The sequence below is a fragment of the Adelges cooleyi genome, unplaced genomic scaffold, assembly GCF_023614345.1.
Source record: "Adelges cooleyi isolate 19-005CV unplaced genomic scaffold, UGA_ACOO_1.1 ACOO_flye_CR_arks_rails_tigmint_CR_PRNA_307, whole genome shotgun sequence".
Classification (NCBI taxonomy): Eukaryota; Metazoa; Arthropoda; class Insecta; order Hemiptera; family Adelgidae; genus Adelges; species Adelges cooleyi.
Window position 1 is genome coordinate 3,879,786 of NW_026095978.1, and position 23,745 is coordinate 3,903,530.

The 23,745-nt window shown below is 33.0% G+C and overlaps 1 protein-coding gene across 1 annotated transcript; it reads right to left on the bottom strand.

Moving 5' to 3' along the window:
• Positions 1-14,202: 14,202 nt before the first annotated feature.
• Positions 14,203-16,886, bottom strand: LOC126839624 (heterogeneous nuclear ribonucleoprotein L-like). The gene is made up of 5 exons (XM_050575018.1): positions 16,618-16,886; positions 15,437-15,587; positions 15,256-15,361; positions 15,073-15,183; positions 14,203-14,645 (listed from the first exon to the last, which is right to left on the bottom strand). Exons 1-5 carry the CDS (start codon positions 16,884-16,886, stop codon positions 14,203-14,205), a joined length of 1,080 nt encoding a protein of 359 aa, XP_050430975.1.
• Positions 16,887-23,745: the final 6,859 nt, after the last annotated feature.

The following is a 23,745-nucleotide window of genomic DNA, read 5'->3' on the forward strand; positions in this document are numbered from 1 at the left end:
ACTAACTAATTTATTATTTTCGTCGTTTATTGATTTAACAAAATTACAAATTTTCAAAATTCACAAATACATCTTTAATCATATACCTCAAACACATTTAACCGGGGCTTGAAAAAGTTATAGAACTTTTTCGATGTAATCCGGTAATAAAATCACGAGTCTTACAGAAAATTATTAAACATACAAGTTTTTACATATATGAAAACAATTTACAGCTGGATAATTTAACCCAGAAAGCAAAGCTTGTGATGGGCTAAATGAGTTACAAAACATATTAAGAGAAAACAATTACATTTTACATGTTGACATTTATCAATAAAACTAAGTTTTATACATAACTATCTGTTAAAGTTACACGATAACATTTTTATTTACACAAATTCACTTAATAACCAAGTTTTACAGTTCTTTTAATGTACTCAAAATTATTAGACTTTAAAGTATAATGATCAAAAATATTTTTTTTTATATTCAAAGGTAATGAGTTATACAAAACTGGACCTAGGTAATCAACAAACCTCTGACTAAATTGCTTATTTGTGTAATTAGCACTAACATCATATGCTCTTAATTCTCTTTTACTTTCACATTTATTTATAGATTTGTTTAGAAACATTTACAAATGCAAATAGCTTATAAAGAACTCTAACTGGAAACACTTTTAATGTTTTGTAATTTAAAGCTGATGAGAATTGTCGTTCTTTTTTGTCTAACCATATTCTTACCGCTAAGTTATCACTTATCACAAATAGCATTGATGTATAAAATAAACAAAATTATGATTATTGACATTTTTGGGTCCAGTTAATTCATTAATTAAGTTTTAAGTTAGTTTAGGACTTCCAATAGTTTTAGAAAATGTATCCTTATACAGTTTAATTTTAGCTGCTATATTTTATAATATGAGAGCAACTTTGAGTTTAGTGGGTGTTTTTTAACCTTTTTTGATAATTCATGTTCTTTTCGTGTAGATTTGAGCAAACCTTTAGTCATCCATTCCTTGATTCTTTTATTTTTTTAATTAAGGAAAGAAATTCAAAAATATTATATATGACAAAATTATCTGTGCTCCAGCATCCATATTTTTTCGATATACCTAATGCAACCGATGCTATATCATTTTTAAAAACGTCAAAAAAATCTTTTCTTGATTAATTAATTATTCATTAATTGGTTGAAATATTTTTAAAAAATTCCATCGTAGAGCACAGACAATGTTGTTGTCTATATTATGTTAAAATTTGGTTTCTTAGTTTTGATTACAGCCTTGGTAAAATTAATCCGCGCAAGGCGGGTTTTTTGAAAAAAATAACGAGTGTGTGACGTCCACTCAAGAATTTTAAATTTAAAAGATCATCCTGTACTTTGTTTAGAAATTTAAAAAGAATTCTACCCGCTGAATAAACAGTGTAACCAGAAAAACAGACATCGGTGGTATTATGGGAATTTTCTATAACTGGTCACCTGCCGAAAAAACATTATGTCGGATACTTATCAGTTCCGGCCTAACTTTCTCTTCTGGTTATTCTGTGGTTTTACCACCTATAATTTATTTCTGGTCTCTAATCATTTTTCTCTTAAAATTTTTTGAGTTAGGGTCCGAAAGAAACTGAAAATGATGTGACCCCTTTATTAACTATCTATGAGAAAAATTAATCCGCGTAAAGCTCAACTCAAAAGAATTTTTTTTTAAAATCGCTGTCAAGGATGCTGTGATAGCCCGAAAAATAATATAACTACCAAAAAAAAGTCCTACCTACTTAACTAATAATTACATATCACAGTTTAACCTTAAAGTTGAGATTTTGTAAAAAATTGCCTATACTTTTACTCCTTAAAAACAGGTGGTGTAATTACTGTTTTGTAGTTTTTCTTTAAAAAAAAAATTTGTTTATGTTTTACATGTAAATTATTAATATACTTAATGGCCTTTTAAAATTAAGAATAATTTGCTGAAACTGGTTGATAAACAGTATTGAAAAAGTTTAAATAAATTATTAGTATTTACCTAACCCCACCATTCTTCCTGTCCTAAATTTTAAACATTAAAAAATATTTAATCAAAACTGGTCAGCTAACAGTCATCATTTTTAGTTAATTGTTCTTAATTTCAAGCTGTAATAAAGTAAGTTTCAAATGTTGACAGAGCTTTAGAATTTAAGAGATAAAAATTTAAAAAAAAAAAGATTTAAAGAAAATTAAAAATATTGTCTAATATTTAACAGTAACAATAATTTTAAAAAGAAAAACTGCAAAACTGTATTTTCAAAAAAAAAAAAAATAGTGTCTTAAGTAATACTGATTACCCTGTATAAAAGTTTATTGAGTCTATGATAACATTGACGTCATAATTACATGTCAATGACGAAACATTTTTACGAAAAAGTCATTTTATTTTCGAATTCATTAAAGTGGAAAAGCCTTTACTATGCAATAACCAACAATTAGTTTTTAGTGATTTTTTTATTGTACATTTTTTAGTATTAAAATGGCTAAGTATGTTAAATACAACAGTGGTGGCACTCGATGCGCTCTTGTTTTTTGCAAAAGTGTCTATGTAAATAGCGATGATGACACATCATACTTCAGTTTCCCCAAAGATCCAGTGAGATGTGCTCTGTGGGTTGAGAAATGCAACCCTATATTTCTTCCAACCGCCGATCCAATTGAGCTTGCGAAAAAACACAAGCTATGCTCTTTAAATTTTGAAGGTAAATATGTTCAGCAACTTTCAAAAAAATAGGTTTTTTCAGCATGCATGCAATACCTACAATATTTCACAGTAGGTAAAGAAATAGTTGTTATATATTTAATTTAAATAATTACCTTATTGACGACGGATAGACGACTTGTCCCGGAAGCAAATTCGTCAAGAAACCATCTCATGATGGCAGCGTTGGGCCTGCATGGCCCGTCAAGCTACATGATGATGATGATGAATTACCTTATTGTGTAAGGTTTACATTATATATATGTTACACGCCTGAGGTGAAATTGTACAATTCATGAAATGGACAATTTTTTTGGTATAATATGCAATCTAGGTATAATGTATATTATAAGTATGTCGTATTTTCAGATGATTCCTTGGCAAACTATACTACCACTGAACTGTCTATGGATGTACAAGATGGCCGTACAAGTCTTGTGTCAGGAGAAAGTAATTTTCAAATCGATGAACCATCACATAGTTCAACGCCTGGTATGACATTATAGTTTTACATTAAAACATTAAGAACTTTTTAATATTTACTTCTTAATTACTTTTGTCTTAGATCACTCATATATTCATTGTTCTTCTTCCATGTCGGATGTATCAACAACAACAGGAATTGAATTGGCCTCAACAAGTGTTCAAACTTCTAAAGATTTGTCTTCCAGAACTCCAAGGAAACTTGGACATAGAAATCAGCTTGTTGAAGCCCTTCAGACACAGAAAGAACTGGAAAAAACTGTATCGCGCCTGAAAGTAATGCTGGAGCAAACAAACACTACTGATAAATGCCTTGAGCTTTGCGAACAGTATTTATCGCCATCAGTTTTTATGTTGGTAAAAATAATATTGTTAATACAGATAGGGCTCCACGTGCAAGAAGATATTCTAAACAAATTAAACAGCTGGCATTATCAATTAATTTTCTTGGTCCTAAAGTCTATAGATTTTTACAAAAATCATTTTACCTTCCCGATATTCGAACGCTGAGAAACATAACTTCTCGATATGAGCTCAAACCCGGTCTAAATGATTTTATGTTTAATTTCTTATCTTTTAAAACGAGAAACTTTCGTCCTGAAGCTCTAGATTGCTTTCTTTGTGTCGATGAGATGTCAATAAAATCACATCTTTTTTACAATGTCTCCAAAGATAAAATTATTGGCTTAAATCAATTGAAAACCGGGAAAACATATGAACCTGCTAACCATGCTCTGGTACTCATGATCAGAGGATTAAACTGAAATTGGAAGCAACCAATTGCATACTACTTAATCTCTAATACAATTCGGATCTCAATTCTGGTAGGGATTTTAATGACATTATTTTTTCAGCTATTCGCCGACTTCGAAGTATTAATATTAGAGTAAAAGCTTTTATGACTGATCAGGGTTCAAATTTTATTCAATTTTCTAATATTAATCATGTTACTCCAACTCACCCTTACTTTGAAGTTGACGAAGAAAAAGTGATATATATATATTTGATCCCCCTCACTTATTAAAATCGTCGCGTAATGTGTTTTTTAAACATAATTTTGAGATTAATGGTGATTTAGTTGAAAAGAATTACTTAGATACTTTTTACAATTTTGATTCGAAATGTAATTTACGCATGGTCCCAAAATTAACATATTCACATGTGTATCCAGGGCCATTTGAAAAAATGAAAGTACGGTTAGCAGCCCAGGTATTTAGTTCAAGTGTTGCTGCCGGCATGCCCACCGCTATGAGTTGTGGGATTTTACCTCCCAGTGCAAAACATACAATATATTTTATTTATAATATGGACAAATTATTCGATATTTTCAATTCGTCAACTACTCCTAATAGTAAAATTTACAATAACCCCTTCAAAAATATTTCTCCTCAAACAAATCATTTAACTGAAATGTTTGAAGTATTAAATAACATGAAGGTAATAACCAAATTAAATGGAACTGACGTTACTAAACGCGTAAACTTTATTAATGGATGGTTGGTTTCAATATCTGGTTTGCAAATGCTATATCATTCCTTAAACCCAACCCAAAATAAAAATTATGCTCTTTGCACTGGTAGGTTGAATCAAGATTGCTTAGAAAATTTATTTGAGACCATGCGTAACCAAAATGGTAATAACATGAATCCATCCTCAATACAATTTGTTAAAGGTTTTAAAAAAGTTTTTTGTCTCAATTATTTCCAACATTCCCCCGGAGCTAATTGTATTGAAGATCTTGACCAAATTTTATGTAGTATAAGTGATCCACAATTATCTTCCAAAATTCCTGATCTTATAACTCTTAAACCAAACTTTTTTAATTTAAATCCTATAAAAATCGGTACAGTGGATTATAGAAATCTAAATCTACCAGAACAAAACTCTTTTACTTATGTTTACGGTTATCCTATGAAAAAATGTTTCGAGAAACACGTTTGCCAAGTTTGTATGAGTTATGCAAACTATCAATAATCTTTAGAGCAATCGTTTCTTCTTTCTTTCTTCAAATCATACCATACTGATGACAATGCTAGTGCTTCATCATTTGGAAAATTAACAATGCCTCATGACGAATTTTACAATTTCATTTTGAAATTAGAAAATATTTTTATTGAAAACTTTCCTTCAATCGCACTTGAAGATAACGTTGGGACCAAGATTAAAGATTTATTCTGCACAGTACATTTTAAACATCCCTGCGAACAATTTGAAATATTATTTTTATTAAATATATTTACGAGATTTAGAATATTTTCAACACTTTCGTTTTTAAATAAGTCTTTGATTGCCGAAAAGAAAAAGAAAAATAGAAAACTGGCAATATTAAAACATTTGTAGCTAATATAATTATTACTATAACTATTATTATGACAACAATTATTATGATTATTATTGACAACTATTATTATTATTATTATTATTATTATTATTATTATTATTATTATTATTATTATTATTATTTCAACTACTACTACTATTATTATTATAACTTTATTATTATTTTATAGGTTATGACGAAAAACTAAATATATAATTGTCAAACATTAAAAGAAGATATGTAAAACATTATTTTAATATGCAAACAGGAAGTCTAAGGAGATTTAATAATCCTCCGGTCCTATACAATAGCTCAAACGATTCAACCAAAGATCAAACAAATTTGTCAAACTTGCCCGTAATTTCGGTTTTCTCCTTGCCGCGTGGCGTGACGTTCGCGTCAAACACGCCGTCAAGCCAGATTTCCATCAAACACTTACATTAATTAATTACATTAATTACACACGCGTCAAACAAGCCTGCATACTAGCAAACAATTTGATCGTCTACAGGAGCATTAATAATTAATTATTGGTCATAAGTCATAACGATTCTATTAAAATTTGGTAAACAATTAAATATTCAAGAACTTTTTTTTTTAATCAGTTATCACGCACAATTATCAGTTATCACGTTTTTTTCTGTGACAGTGTGTCCAGAAATATCCAAGAACTGAAATTATCTATAGTGGTCTGGCTCCCTGCCGAAAAAACAATATGGCAGGCGGCCTTTTACGGCGGCTCATAAGAACCCATGTAATTTTTTTTAACTTTCCCTTCTGGTTATTCTGTGGTTAAACATAAATGCTAAGACATAATTGATAAGAGATAAGAGGTAAGAAAAAAATTATAAGATAAGTGATCAGAGAAGAGTTAGGGGCTGAAAAAGACTGAAAATGATGTGACCCTTCTTTTAAGGTAAGCACTGAATAACAGGGAATTATTTTTTTTTTTTTTAAGTCGTTATTTTTTTACTTAACTGTCGAAATCTTTAATTTTTGACTTTTCGAAAAAATGAAAACGTGGGGCTTATTTGGGGGTCTCCCAGATGTCCAATCACCTATTACTTACCTTTTATACTGGAACACTCTGTTTAAACAGAATGCTCTTTCTTATTATTATTATATTTTGGCATTGTATACTTAAATTATAATAATATCTTATTATTACAATATTTTTTTTCTATAAAAATAACAATCCTATCATTTTAATTGCGTTTAATTGAAGAATAATAAGTGTTATGACCAGTTATAGTATAAAAGCTATCTACAATAATGTGCCAAGTTTCTGTTAAAATGAGAATATTAATATTTACAAATTAAAATTAAGTGTGAAGTGTTTCCAAGATAATTTCCAACACGTTTTAAACTTGATATTATTCTTTAACATCTGGTAGAAGAAGCAAGAATGTAAATTGATTTACCTTATTGTATGATGATTTATCGCATATATACCATTAAATATTTTTAAAATATTGATCCACTTGATCTGATAGATTTCCATAATACAACCTAAAATAGTATTGTACATTTAAGTATGAAATCAATGCTTATAGGAATACATTTTGCATAAAATCCGCTTAAGTCAGTATGTTGTGTTGGTCTGCTTTTTTGCTTACCAATTGTTACAGCGTTATTATGATATGATTATTGTAAAACAGCGTTTGTATTTTATTATCGATGTAATTTATTTTTTATTTTTCATTAACAAATAAGAAATCTTAATAATTATGGACGAATACTCGTCCGATTATTATTAACAAAACAGTTTTCCTAAAGAAGTATTGGTTTTTTTAAAGCTTCTTAGTCGTTGTTCTCCTTCCGTACAGCATTGGACGTAGTATAACGTGCCGACTATTTACATAGTTAGAACTTCGACGTAGTAGTCTTCGAATTTACCAAAAATAAAATATATACACAATTATACATATTTAGATAATTGTCTGGTTTTCTTGTCATTGAAGACCCGTTTGTGTCGACAAATAGAATCCCTTTGGATGGCTATGCTCCCTAATCCAAAAACGGAAAGACGACTTTACTAAATGACCGATTGTCTATGCTGTTCGGACATTGAGATCGTCTGAAAAATAAATTATAGCTTTCTCATTCATCTTAATTTATGATAACATGTTAGCTAAACGTCATACTAACTTTTATATATATTAGGGTGCTCCTTAGTCATAGATGAAGAATTTTTTTTAAAAGTTTTTCAATGGGCTACCCCGCCATTTTGTTCATTACTAAAAAATTTGGGTAGAATTTTGTTTTGATTACTCACCCCCTTCACGTGCCGCAAGGGGGTTGAAAAATGACCAAATGGGGTAGTTTTATAGTTTTTTGAGTTAAAATAAAAAATTATTGCATTTAGCATAAAATTACAAATTAATTTTATGATAGATCATTAAATTCTCTATAAAAAAGGTCGGTGTAAAAAAGGTATAAAAAAGGAAAAATTTTTCCAAAAATGCATTATTATCCAAGAAAAAAAATAAAACATAATTTTTTTCATTTATTTGGAAAACATTTTTTATAGGAAAAAATATGATTATTTTATTTCGTTCCCAGGTCGATTTCTATACTTTTTTTCTAACGATAATTTTCGTTTTTCACAATATATTTGTTTAAACGATTTTTAAATACATAATGGTTGATCGTATGAAATTTTTCCTAATAATCTATTTCGTAGACAATTTAATTTTGTATAAAATGCATTAAAAGAGTTTTACTCGATTTCCAATCGTTCATCGTAAATGAAAAAAATTATGTTTTATTTCTTTTAATGATCTATCATAAAGTTAATATGTAATTTTAAGCTAAATGCAATAATTTTTTATTTAAACTCAAAAAACTATAAAACTACCCCATTTGGTCATTTTTCAACCCCCTTGCGGCACGTGAAGGGGGTGAGTTATCAAAACCAAATTCTACCCAAATTTGTTTTTCATAATAATGAACAAAATGGCGGGGTAGCCCATTAAAGTTTTAAAAGTTCATAAATAAGAACCACCCTAATAAAGACAATAAAACATTTTAAAAGATGTCAGTTTCAAAATATGGAAAAAGTTATTTTTTTTTTAAGTTTTACTTCTGGTTATTCTATGACTGACGAAGGATCTGTGATACGTTGGGATTAAATATATCTCATCGTCAAATCTGGATTAAATCTAATCTCCTATCGTCTGTACCTTATCAAACGTGACCGATTTCGGGCTAAAAATGTAACTAAATATTAGTGTTTATGCAAGTTAGGTTCACTTTTCAAAACGACTGTGCACCGTCATCGCTCGTCGTCGCCGCCGCCGCCGCATTCGTCGAACCGTCGATGCTGCCGACACCATTGTAATAGTTTGTACTGATTTCGATTGTTCGCTGCTTGCATCGGCGGTGGTACATCCGAAGAGGCGTGCCTGATATAGAGCCGCTTGCGACTGGAAGGTCGCGCGAAGGTGGATTCAGCTTCCGACGTACTTTGCCGTAGAGGCTTTGACGTCGAACAAGAACCGTCGTCGTTCAACAACGTCAGCCAAGGCGTCATTGGCCGGTCTCGGTCGACCGGCTCCGCTGCCGTTATCAGCGCTTTGACCTCGTCCACGGACGGTTCGACCGACCGGTTTGGCGGGTCTCTCGTAGCTATCATGTCAAACTTGCCGGGATGCGCGCCCCCTCCCGGCCATGGAGTGTTGATCGCCTTTATGTCGCTATTGCTCCGCGGCGCCGACAAAAACGAGTCAATATCATCGAATTTCATTTGCTTCCATGGCGGCTCGTCTACTTCGAACGCGGTAGTGGACACTACGGACTTGGTTTTTTTCGTTATCGCGGAACTCTGCCAATCGGTGTGCGGTTCCCAAAGCGTGGTGGTCGGCAAATAGACCGTCTTGGCTCGCCACTTGCTCGTGGCCGAACTATGCTCGCGCGAGACCTTCTTGGCCGTGGTACCGACCGTTGTGGGCGACGATCCTTTCCAACGGGGTTTCCGGGACGTTTTCGAAGTAGGCCGCTTCTTTTTGGTGGTGGTTCCGGCGAATTTTATCTTCTTCAGCGGTTTTAGAGACCGATTCTTGCAGTCCCATGCCATGTCGTTGACAACGGCCGACACGGTACTAGTTGTCATAGTAACGGTATTCGCGATCCGTTTAGGTGTCTTGGCAATCAGCGAAGTCGTCATTGCTTTTACGTTGGCTCTAGTACATTCGTCTTTCGGATTTCTAGTCGACGGGGTTTCGCATTCCGTAGTAGGTTCTGTCATGACCGGACAACGTTTGGTCTTGGGAGTCCACGGCCTGGTTGTCGCCCTGGGCGTAGTGTACTTGATCTTATAGCAACAAAGAGGGTCGGTCGCAGTCCATTGTGGATCGTCCGTACAAGTGGTCCGTACGGTTTCGCCGCAAAGTTTTTCTGGTGTCGTTTTTCGGCGAGTAGTTTCTGGAAAAGGGTCAGAATTTTCGAGAAAAAAAAAACTATTCGATTAACGAATTTTAAACAACCAGCAAATGTTTATGAACTCACTTTGTCGGCACTTGGTCGAGAATTTGATTTTTTCGGCCAAGGTTACACGGCCAATTCCTGTCACCACGCAGAGCAAACAAATAAGGCGTTTCCCGTTCATTAATCTCTGTACCCAATCGTTCATAGACAATAATACCCACTAACCAATTGTTGGGTGAACCTCGAAAAAAAGGAACGAAAATTTGTCTTGTTCGGTTCGGGTACGCCATGGATACATCTTGTTGTAAATCAAACAAACGCCGTTATCAACGATACCGTTGTCTAATTAATTCAACCATAAACAAATGAGTTCAGCCTTTTTAAGTTTCTCTAATAAACATTGTTAACGATACAACGAAAGTTTTCGTTGTACTTTAATGTAGTAAATGTGAACTTAACACTTATTTCTATCGATACAAAAAAAAAATTCTAATTTTTGTATCGAAATACTTGACAGTTTCGCACGAAAATTAAGAAAAACTATTCCCAATCGATAGAGCTATTATTATTTTTTTGCATGATGTATTTTTAACATGAAAAATATCTGACAACTTAAATTTGTTATTTATGTATACAGTCAATATTTAAAATTAATCCTTTGTAAGGATATTGTTTTTGAGAATTGTCGGTTTATTATTCATCCTGGCATCTATTCGTTAAACATTTTTTTTACAAATTAAAAAATGTTTAAACAGACAAGAATGGTTCTTTTATTAGAATTATTACACTAATTATCTAGAAAGTTTGTCCTCGGCCTTTATTCAACGCTAAATAAAACTACATGGTGTATTAGGGAAAGTCTTGTAATCAACAGTTCCCTCTCGTTGGTTCTGTATAGAAAATTCAAAAAAATACATGACATATTTAATGTTATTGATGATACTAAGTATTATTTAATATAGTAAATAGTATTCACCGAATTAATGAAATGTTTCTACCTTAATATGATTTGAACAATTTCCGGTTGATTCTTTTTGGCCATAAACGATTTTAGGGCAATTAATACACTTAGCAGATATATTTGTACTATAATCGTTCACTATTTCGAAAAAAGTTGAGTAAAAAAAAATCCATTTGTTTGTTTCAATGTTTAATTCTGAATCCGATATTGAATTAACACTATTTACGTTGTAAGCAACACTAAAAGGATCAACGGGATATTAATTGCGTCTAGACACTCCTAGTACAAAATCAAAACGCCGCACAGTGGGGCGACTAATAGACTATCTCGGACATATTATCATTTATTATGATAATGTATGTATTGTTTATTTTAGATTTTATATGAACTGTTTACTATCTGAAATCGCGCATCCTCGATATACAAAAAGGATGTTAAAAAGCAGACATAAGAGAGTTATAAACATTAATAAATGAATTGATAAAAATTGTTTTTATTAATGCGCCTAAAAGACCTAACAGCGCATCCTCTCGGCCGTTTGGTACGTTCTACTTTCAGGGTAGCGTCCTCTTAACGTTTTAGAAGTGATTTAAGTATTCACAAATACTTATATATTGTGTTTGGATTATAAATCGACCCTAATCGTATCCGCCTTAATACTAAAAATACATTTTTAAGCACAAGATTGTCATTAGGTAAAATGCTTTTATCGAAATTTGTAATTTTTTATAGAACATTGGACCTGTCTTACTTACTCACGTTTATAATTCCTTACTGCTGGTTTATACTGTGCTTGTTTATACTATGCTTTTGGACTGTACTGGTTAAAACCTACTATCCACAAATTCGTATCGAAGCGTTTATTGAAAAGAAATGTTATCACTTTCAGTTATAATAATTCCTGTAAAGCGTAGACCTGTCACCCCCGTCCCTTCTATGCCTCAACCCCACAGTACTGGCTTTTTTTATTAATAAGCTGAAACATACTCATATAAATAATAATACATTTGTTTGATAAATGTATAATAAAAGAAACAATTGCAAAATTAATTATGATCAATTAATGTATTTGTGGTTAAAAAAATCGTTTATAAATTAATTCCAACAAATTAGTAATTCACATTAATCGCCTTCAATTGTACTTTTTGCATGTAATAAAGTACAGTTCATATAAAACTTAAGAAATATATTATCTTAATCGTAATTTTGTACTTAAAAATTATAAACTCAACAAGGACTTGCTCTGTGGCGGACCTATGACGATTTTTTAGTATTTCGTTTTTTTCTCTTTACTAATATACCTACTAAATGCTATTCGAAAATAATATTATTTTTATTTTAATTCAAAACGGTTTATGGGGAGTGATATAAAATCCTACCCTTCCCCTACTCGCGTCAGGTAACACTCCTCGTTATATAATAAAGTCTCTAAAGGCTATGTACTTTCTTATATTGTTATTATCAACTCATTTACTTTTTATACTAAACATATTGAAACATATTGGAAGAAGTAACAAGAGAATTCAAAAAGGTTTTCAAGAAAATGCTGACTATATCAACCGAAAGAGAAACGGAAGGCAATAATATTGTCACAGTAGAGGAACATTTAGATGAACCCTCATTGGAAGAGGTTAAAATGGCGGTCGAAATGCTAAAGATAGGGAAGGCGCCAGGAGAAGATTCAATAATATCGGAACTTTTAAAGAAAGGAGAAATTACTCTAATGATAAACTTAAAACAGCTGATAAATAAAATATGGAGAGAAGAAACAATACCAAAACCATGGCAGGTTTCCGTACTATGTCCAATAATAAAAAAGGAGATGTAATGGACTGCCAAAACTATAGAGGTATATCCTTACTTAACATCGTATAAAGGTCTCTCTAACATAATTTTAAATAGACTGAAACCGTATGCTAAAGAGATAGTAGGAGAATACCAAGCAGGTTTAACAGCTGGAAAATCCACGACTGACCAAATACATTTTATCAAACAAATAACCGAAAAGAGTCTTGAATTTGATAAAGATGTATACCTGTTATTTGTGGATTTCAAACAAGCCTATGACTCGATAGCTAGAAGTACGCTATGAAACGTGATGGTCCATCTTGGAATACCAGCTAAACTTGTTAGGATGGTGAAAGCATGTATGAAAAACTCAAGGTGCAAAGTTAAGTTCAACTCGGTAATATCAGAGGAATTTACAGTGACCACAGGGGTAAGACAGGGTAATGCTCTGTCTCCGGTCTTATTTAACATTACGTTGGAATCGGTAGTTTTTTTTTAGGAAGTACTGCAATGTGAGCCACAAGTTTTGAATATAGGGCAAGGAAAACAAATAGTATTGGCCGCGTACGCAGATGACATAGTTGTAATAGCAGAGACAGAGGATAGTCTCAAGAGAACAACCGAAATTTTAATTGATGCAGCGAAAAAGATTGGGCTTATCATTAATGAAAACAAAACCAAATTCATGATTGTATCAAGGAGAGAACATCCACAAAATGCTATAATAGTAAAAGACTTATCATTTGAAAGAGTTCAAAACTTCAAGTACTTAGGAGTAGATATAAACTCGCAGGCAGATAGCCACGAAGAAATCCACAGAAGAATCGCAGCTGGAAACAAATGTTATTTTTCACTAGTCCAATTATTTAAATCTAAAATATTATCAAGAAAAACAAAAATCAGATTATATAAGACCCTTGTTAGACCAATTGTACTGTATGCCTGTGGGGCATGGGCGTCTACCAAATCTGACGAAAACAAATTAATGATTTTCGAAAGGAAAGTCCCGCAAAGAATATTTGAGCCGAAAAGAAACGACGGAGGTGGCTATGAGATATGGTCAAACAGAGAACTCAATGCTCTATTTAACGAGCCCAATATAGCTGCTACGCTCAAGAGCCAGAGAATAAGGTGGGCCGGTCACGTCTGGAGAGCAGAGGGCCAACTTATATCGATCATCACGGAATGGAAACCAAACAAAAGTCGGCCGAGAGGAAGGCCTAGACAACGACGATGGGAGAACCGAGTCAAGGAAGACCTAAGAATGCTAGGAGTACGGAACGGAGAAGAACTGGCAGCAAACAAAGAAGCATGGAAGGAGATAGAGGAAGCGGCAATGGGCCTGGATTAAGCCTTAAAAAAAAAAAAAAATATTGTGTAGATTGTAAATATTATCTTAAATAAATAAAAATAATAAAATCAGATTTAGCAGCGTTTGTTTTTTAATTTTCCTGCAAATTTGTTAACTGACACAAAAAAAATCTGTATTGAAGCGTTTTTCGAAAATGGGTATATTTAACAAAAATAACATTCCCCAGCGTCCCCCAGCGGGCCAATACTACTGACGTCGCTGTGTTCCACGTGGTCGTCGACGTTGTCGCCTTTGTCGTCATTGTTATCGTGCAAGTCGTTGGGTTTCATGAATGTGGCCTTTAATAAGTTGACAATGTTGCTTCTAGCACTTAGTTCGTTTTCTTTCAACGTCTGTTTGTAATCGGACTCGATCACCTGTCGCAACGTCCACGAGCTGTTGTCGTTGCCAACCACTTTGAACCAAGATATTGTAAACATCGTCGTGGCTGTCGCTTGTTCGGAATTGTGCAACATCCAGGGCGTAAAACGCTTCGACCGGCACTGCAGCAGCGGAGATTCGTCATTCGACGAAGCATTATTGGTTATTTGACTGATATCGTAATAGTTTGAAAAACACAATTTCATCAGAAAAGGGTATTTGGACTCTGCGGACAAACGGTTTGTAATTATTATATTATCATCATATTTCGGATATAGATTAACCTCATTGTCGGGTCAGTAGGAGCAGAGTAGTGCCGGTTCATGTTTAAGCCGACACTTCAGCCTGGTCAGTAAAACAATTTCGCATAAACTAGATCTTATAAAAAATTCTATTCATTGACATGATATCTGTTACCTTTGATATAGAAGCCTAACGGCCTAGGAGGAATGTAAGAAAAGGGAAATATAGGATTTATTAAATCTAAAAACATATCTATGGCTCAATATTTTTCGGTCAAACGGAAGAAATTTGTTTTTGAGATAAATGTCCCATTACTTTAATGGAAAAACTACACACCAAAATAACCATACATTTGATTTCTCCTTCACTAGACGGTAGTATCTAGTGGATAAAAATAATACAATTATTACTTGATGATTTAATAAGCAAATGGTTTGTTTTTAAGACGGCCTTTACTGCATGGCTGATGTCATTAAACTCGATTAGTCCTGTAGAACATTTGGCTTTCTGAGTTTTAGGTACTGTAAAAGAATAAAAAAATATATTAGGTAAGTTAAGAAATAAGCATAGTTACCGAATGATGATGGCCGTACAAATGGTAATTGAAATTATCGGCTCGGTGCTTTCGAGGTAACTGGATATTGCTTGATGTACGTCCAATCCGGTGATATCGGTCGGCGCATTAAAAAAATGTAAAATCTATAACAATAATCATTTTTTTGTTATTTTATATTTTGGGGGAAAAAACGAAGTATAAACCATAGTATTGTTTACTTTTGACGGAGCCGTCGGTCGTCTCTCGGTTATGTATGACGTTTTGAAAAATCTGTTTAATTTACTCGTGGAATATATTTTATGGGCATAAGTGCCGTCCAACAGTTTATTACTTACGGCTTCGTTGTGAATAGCATAATGTTTTGAATATCTGTGTAGATATACGATATACGATATATAAATGTTCACAAATGTCGGGACACGGCTATTGGCAACACTGCATATGTTCTAAATTAAAAAACCTATCCTAACCTTCCCGTTGTTAACAATAACTACTGTGCTAAACATTAAAAGCGTTTATAATAATTCTATAAAATAGAAGCCTAAATACGGCAAGTCCAAAAAAGTAGCGAGATATAGAATGACACAAAAAGGAATGGCCAAACGCTGAATTTCTTTATTTTTACAAAAGAAAAAAATCCATACTTGAAAACTATAACTATCCTACAAAAATTAATGCATTATTTGAATTGATTACCTATATTGATTGAATCTATAAATCGATCTAAAAATTACCTACACTGTAAGCTTTACGAGATTCTTTGATATGATGATTGTAAAAGTCCCAAAAATATTATTTATAAGTGCAGAAAAAGTTTTTAAACTCTTAATAAATCATAGTTTATTATAGCTTATATAAGATTTAAATTCCTATCTCTAGTTAACATTTTACTTATTATAGTCTCAAAGTCAGTGTTTTTTTAGTAATTCAATAATATTTAAAAATTAAAATTTAGTTTTACTCTAAATTTTTACCCTCTTGAGTATAAGTCAAATAAATTTCAACTATATTCTGCAGTTGAATTAAACAATGTTCATTAAAAAAACAAATTATAGGGAAGGAGAGGTTAATATGATTTTGCACGAAGATGTCTCCAAGATTGTTTACAACAAATACGCATACGCCACAAGTAACAAGACATAAAAATCACGAAATTAGGAAAATGTACGCTTAAGGTTTGTAATGAAATTTATTTGGATTTTTTTAAATTTTTATTTCCAGGGTTATGATCTTGGGTTTTGCCTAACTTTGTTGGTTATACGGTAATGTTGAATACTGCTAAAGTAATAAGTTCAATAATTTATCAATATCGTTTGGCAGTGTTGTATATTGTAAGTACAGTGTTACCAACAGTAATATACAGCGTTACAAACAGTGTACAGTGTTGTTGTGTACTCACTTGACTTCGATCTTCCTGTCTTGACCTAATGACAGTTTGTGTAGATAATCTTTACACTGACTGGCGGACTCAAATGATTGCATCTCCACCAAAACCATTTTATTTTTTAATATCTTAACTTTCATCACATTTCCATACAGACAAAACAAGTTGAAAACCATGTCGCAGTTGATTGGCAAATGCTCAAGTCCGTAAACGACAAGAATTTTGTTTAAGTTTTTAGTGGACGACCAATGATGTAACAACATATCGCAGGCTTGATCCGACATTTTGGTTTTATTATTGTTCACCACGTTAAAGCGACAATTCCATTCATGTTCCTTACTAAATGTACAGAATGAGTATTATTACGGTACATATTTGACCAAATTCATTAACAAAAATGATCGAGGTTTAACTTTTCTAAGTAAATTCTAAGACCGGTTAAGTTTATTTTGATTAACTTACTTGTTTTACCCAGCTAAGTTTATTTTTATTTTTTGATAGTTTTTGTAAATTATTGTTTTTTTTTAAATAATTAGACTTTATAATTGGGATTAGGTTTATCGGTACTTAGTCATCTTATTGTTTCCCCCATTAGTTGATTTAATCAAACAAAAATAGTGTGAAATTATACATGTAGGCGTGTTGCTTGTTTTTAACATTTTTGTAGTATATAAAAAAATCAGAATATTTTTAATTTAATATTACAGTGCGGTTTGCCGTGTTTGTTAACATGGGGGTCTGATTTTCGTTTTGATTTGGGTTAGCTATTCTAGAGTACCTGCGTATAGTATTAATACGGAAAGCCCTGGTTTGCTGGGAAAAAAATTAGAATATTCTCTCCATGAACTCGACCGGAAGGTTCCGGCACCTATTGCGGTTATAGATCCAGACCTGAGGGATCGTATGATCTGTGGTTGCTGCAGTGCTTAAGCACTAAGGTGTTGTGTAGTGTAACCGTTTATATCGGGTTCCTTTATGTGCTGGCTCTCTAAGAAAATAGCGGCGTCAAAGACAGATACACTGTCGTTTGATGAGGAGGTAACTGCCTGTGCACCTTGGAGGCAGGACACGCATGACTGAACTTAGAGTAGACTGGCCAGAGGCTGTGCTTGTGAGATGATTTGTTGATGATTTCTTTCAGCATTGAGTTATTTTACATTGCGACGAGAACGTCAAAATTGAATTCTGAATTGACAGGATAATAGCTGGGAAACAGTACTTCTGTTAGCCCATTATCTACCAATAGGTCCTTGGCCTCTGATCTGCGGTGGCTTAAACCTAATAAGTTTAGTGAGGCCTGGTCGCTTTAGAAAGTGATTTGAGACTAGTAAGGCCCTAGAGCATCGAGGCAAATGGTAGCCCGAACTGCTTGGACGTAACTCGTGAGTAAGAAATTTCTTCGTAGGGGTTATTATGTATTTTTGAATCAACACCAAGGCCTAGGGCGACGAATGTACTATAGTATCCTCCGTGGTTGTTTATTATTGTGCTCGAAAGTAAGGGAAAGGGCGGGAATAGATGTTAAACGTTCATAGCGGTAACGTTACCTGAATATTCCTTATGAAGCAACATTGGTTCAGGGAATACAAGGGTGGTGACTGCGTCAGCGTGACTAGCTGGGTGGCGGGTTGTGAATTTTACATGGACATGTTATTGGGCTGGATACAAGAAATTTCATGTCACTTTTTCCGGGTAAGATTTGTTTGGCTAAAGCTGAGTCATCAGTGATAAAAGCTCAGCATATTTTTGTTGATACAAATACCAACTGAGCAATGCTCCTATCTGGTATATTCTTATAATACTACTACTTATAATTAATACTACCGGAAATTGTATAACGTAAACTCAGTTAAGCTACAAGCTTTATTCTTAACATTGTCAAACAATTATGCAAATTATGGTCTGATAACGTTTCCGACATTGGATATAAAATACTTAAGAAATCAAATCAAATTCCACTAAAAAACTGTACCTACATTTAAAAATTGTATACAAAATTTCATTTCTTTGAGAATTACCTTATCAGAAATGATAATTATGTATACCGTTTTCAAAGTAAAAATTGAACAAACAAGTGGGGGTTATTTAAAAAAAAAAAAAGTTGAACATGAAACTAAGCAGTTTTTGTTCCCGCCTTTTTCATTTATAATAATTAAATACTTACAATTTGTTCGACGATGTTGTATCAATCTGGTCTTGTTCGGTTTGACATGAATCCACAATATTTACGTTTTTTCCTAGACAAGACAAAAAACCGTTTTATAACAAAATAAAACCTAATCCCGTTTGTTGTAGTATTAATGGAATATTGTATTAAGTCCATACACACCTGCCATTTGTGTAATGTATAGAAGTATCACAGGTTTTACTATTTTCGAATACTTTGATTTATATGCAGTGTACAAAACTAAAACATGGTAAAATATATGTATTGATTTGAATTATCACTTGACGACGCGACTTCAACAATCGATTACTATATTTCATTACTATTGCTTTTCAATTGAACCACTCAATATTTTTACCTAATATGTTACCTATAAAAATACATATTGGTTACCTACATTTAATTTTAAATCTTTTATAAAAAAAAGTTATAATTATAGTATTATTTTTATTATTTAATTAATTATAATTATTATACAGGGTGATTATTTTATCACGGGAAACTCAATACTCACCGGGTTTAATTAATAATTGAATAATTATCTAATGTGATTTCAATTTTCCACAGATTATGTTCCTACTCCCCCTCCCAAACTAGTTTTTTCGATAGCAACTTTTGAAACTGAAATGGTAACGTATACATTTTTTATCTTTTTAAAGTAAGAATATTTATGAAATATTATATACTAATATATAGCATATAATGTCTTGAGTGAAAGCTAGTGGAATTGGTATTTGAATAAATAACACAATACGAATAAATTAAATTATTAAACACACCACTATTGTAAAACACATAGTAGTTACATAGTCATAACAATAATAGATTATAATATTATATAGAATATAATAAACCGTGTAACAATAAAACACTATGAATTGAACTGATAGAATGAACCTAGAACCCTTAAACCAAAATATGCTATTTATGTTGAACATCAATGTTAAACACGCGCACACGACTGCACAAGTGTTGTTTTCTTCTTGCACAATCTTGTTTTTCAATAGGTTTTCCCGTTTACTAACTAAGTATTTTTATTATAAAGATAAACAACATATTTTTATTGTGACATACTTCATGGTATACAAAATATTAGTTATTTCAACACATCCCCTTAATTAATATTTTCTTAACATTAACCTAATCTACTGTGACCTTCTTTATACCTATGATTGCCCTTCTCAAGTCTACCTTTCGATACTGCTTTTGTAAAAATGTCGGTAAGCTGATCATCAGTTTCTTTATACAGTAGTTGAAATACGCCTTCTTCATACTTTCCCAAATGAAATGGTAGCGAACATCATATGTTTTGACCTCTTGTGAAAAACAGCTTTCTTATAGATATGAATAGTGTTTTGATTATCTATATACAAAATAGGTTTATCAATCCCTTTTCATTTGTTAATTCAGCTATCAATCTTTTAAATCAAATCAAATTTCTTATAGATTCTGCACATGCAACAAATTTGGCTTCAGTAGAACTTGACGTAACTGACGCTTGACGCTGAGAATTCTACTCTACTGAACAATGTCCCACAAGAAATAAGTGCCCTGTCGTTGATCTTCTCGTTTGTAAGTCGCCGACGAGTATTCCTGCGCTAATTACGTATCTGAGTACGTAAATAAAACTAATAGAGGTCTATTAATTTTTAACGACTAATTATTGAAACTATAGATGAACATCCAGAGTTCGATATTGTTGATGTAGCACGACGAATTGGTTTATTAAACCTTATTAAATAAATGTATAATTAAGACTTACTTTTTGTACTTGACCACATAAAACCGCTTGTTTAGCTTTTAAGACTTCTTCTCCTTCCACAGCATTTCTCGAATTCGTATTACATTTTACGAACTTAAATATACTTTGTAGCGTAATATACATTTTTAAAAATAGTATAACACTACTAGTTACAAACCTAAGTGTATTATTAAATATTAACAGAAATTGTAAAAGTAGCAGCATAAATTATAAAAAGTATCTTAATAATTTGTGAGTAGCTGAAGCAAATAAAATTGACTTTAAACACACAAATAAACCGAAAACTTTTAGTAATAGCATTGTAAACTGTATGATTTAAAAAAAAGTCCCACATCGGTCAAGGGGGGAAACCGCCACCCATAGTGATAGCAGCGCTCCTGGTGTTATTCTGTTTTCCCAATACTGTCATTTATTAAATAAAAGAGTTGTCAGTAATCAAAGACTCGGTTTAATAGAATTTAGAAAGTAGTTTGGAGAAAATGGCATCACAATCAATAACAGAAGTGGCGGGGTATCCATTCCCTCTACACAATTTAAAAAACTTGGAAGTATTGGAAGAACGACTTTCTCATGATAGTACATTCCGTATAAGTTATGTATAGAATAATAGTATTCAACTTTATTTTAAAATAAAAACCGTTGAAAAACTAAACATTTTTTTTTCATTACTAGGTTCATCAACTATCTTATATCGGCGGCAAACATGTAAAGGCAATGGTCAAGAAGCTTATAAGAAAATTATTTAAATATTAATTGCTCAAGGAATTTTCTTATACATGAAAAAAAAGAAGTTTTCAATCTTGGCAACATGTTCTGTTTTATTTGGTAAGATAATATATATATTTTTTAATTATTATTACCTTCATATAACATTTTATAATATAAACTTACATTAGCAGAGGAAAAATGTCTTTAAGTATCAATTTTTTTTTAATTTTAATAAAATTTGTAGCTACTACTAAATGAATACTATGATGAATTTTTCAGTTACTTAGAAAATATTGTCCTTAAAGTTGTAGTATATATTAATAAACAATAGTTTTTAATAAACGTTTTTGTATTTGAATGTTTTTAATTATTTCTTAAATATCTACAAAATGTTTTATTTTTTAGATGCTGTTTAAACACAAACTAAATTTAAACAAGTGCCTTAAAATGAAATGAAAGATGTCATCAAGTACATTTTTGCTTAAGCACCATTTAACCTCAAGAGACAAAAATGTGTTAATAATAACACCATGTTAAGTCCTTTCCCATTATGTTAACTAATATTGAATATAGTGGCCAAAATGACGTGCAAAACAATGTTATGGAAATAAACGGATTGATAAAAATACGAAATCAATATAGTACGGAATCAATGGTTGGCAATAAACCTTTATAGTTGGACTTAATGTTTAGTTTTAACATATTTTTATAACAAGTTTCTTGGTTCTTGAACTCAGTTATGGGAGATTGGTATAATAACGTTAGCATACAGTCGGTCGGTACGAAAAACCGTATAGAAGTACTAGAACAAGTTTTTAAAACGCAAGAAATGCAAACGCAGTTGAATTGTATGATGTCCAACCAACTGGTGTACGAGAAAAATATGTCTCACGAATATTGCACGAGAAATAAACAGTTGCAATGGAAACTTATTACAAGCGAAAGTGACAAACAGAAAGCGGAAGAGAAAATCATGGAGCTCGAAGACCACATGGAAGATCTAAAGGAATGGTGTAAAGAACACCAGAGACTTCAATCGATACAGAACGTGAGTTTTAAAATTCTAACCGTAACAGCTGCTCACTTAATTTATTGTAGACAATAAAAAACGTAAAAAGATAAAAAAAAAAATCATAATTGTAAGAAATTAAATTGGGTAAGTATTTTTTAGACTTATTTATAAAAAAATTAAAAATTGGAATTTGGAACTTATAGTCAAACAAGATATTTAAATTTAATTTATCGATCCTACGACTATTTGCGAAGTCCGTTTAGGTGACGCGTAGTGAATTTGTTTGTTTTTAGACACAATTGGAAGATCTCAACCAAAAGCTCTCGCGTCAACTGGAAGACTACTTGAAATTGGATAGCGAATACAAGACGAAGCAGCTGTACATCGAACAGCAGGCCTGCACGATTAAAGATCTAGAATCGTCCGTAGAGATCAACAGGAACTCCAAAGACGAGTACATGAAACTCATGGAAGACGTGGTGAGACAAAACAATATGTTGGCACAACGACAAATGGTTCTTTCTTTGGACGTGTGCGATCAATCGTCCAACACGGATGATGTGGTGACCGATGCCGGTCTAAATACGCCGACGGAAACGCTAACAACAGTCGACGGTTCTGTACAGACTTGTTTGCCGACGGCTGCTAGTCAGGGTCTTATGTGCTGTCAGCAAACGCAAACCGACGTCAAATCCACACCCAACATCTCGCAGTATTGCCAATGCGATTTGAAAACCAAGAGCGATGCTTCCGAGTCAGTTAGGTTGGCCAAGGTGTTAGCCGACTGTTGGTCTATGTGCGACAGTGTCGAAGATCTAGCCCGGCGGTTGCCGGTTAACTATGAAGCTAAAATCGTGTATTGCCGGCAAGCTGTGCACGAATTGTTGGGCGCTCTGAGGATCAAAAACGAAGAAAACGAATTGCTGCGAAGAGCTTGTATCGAATCGGTGGCGGTCGCCGAAAACCTGTGCAAAGAACTGGAACGCGTCCGACGCGTTGCTGATCGTCTGCCAACGCCGGAAACAGACGTGGCCGATTTCACTGCAAAGCTGCTAGCTGAAACCAAACAAGTTTGCCTGGATATTTGTTCTGCACACGTTGCCGAAGAGATGGAAAAAACAGCTAAATCGTCCCAAGTCGTACGCCAGTCCGGCGGTGAGCTGTGCGCGGCCAACGACTCTGACACGGTCACGGCTAAAGATAAAGTCGAAAAGTGTCGTCCGGCTAAACGAGGCAAAAGACACGAGAGAGCAAGGTGCGAAAAACCGTCGCCAACCATCAGATACGAGAAAAAGATGCCAACCGAACAGGGCACAAACGATCCGACGGCAGCTTTGGGCGATTTACTGACAAATGTAGTTCCTGACGTGCTGGCCAAGATCCATAACGGCAAAACCAATGTAGTGCGTCGCGCTAACCTTAAAGTGTTGCTGAGTAAAATAGCCGCCACCGGTTTCGGATCGTTGACGTTCCAAGAACTTTCGTTCTTGCATC

Coding starts and splice junctions, on each gene's coding strand:
- LOC126839624 (XM_050575018.1), bottom strand. CDS start 16,886: ATGTCGGATCAAGCCTGCGATATGTTGTTACATCATTGGTCGTCCACT. Junction 15,184..15,255: donor GATAATTTCAATTACCATTT/GTACGGCCATCA, acceptor ATTCTTTTACAG/TACCTAAAACTCAGAAAGCC. Junction 14,646..15,072: donor TTTGCTTATTAAATCATCAA/GTAATAATTGTA, acceptor GTTTGTCCGCAG/AGTCCAAATACCCTTTTCTG.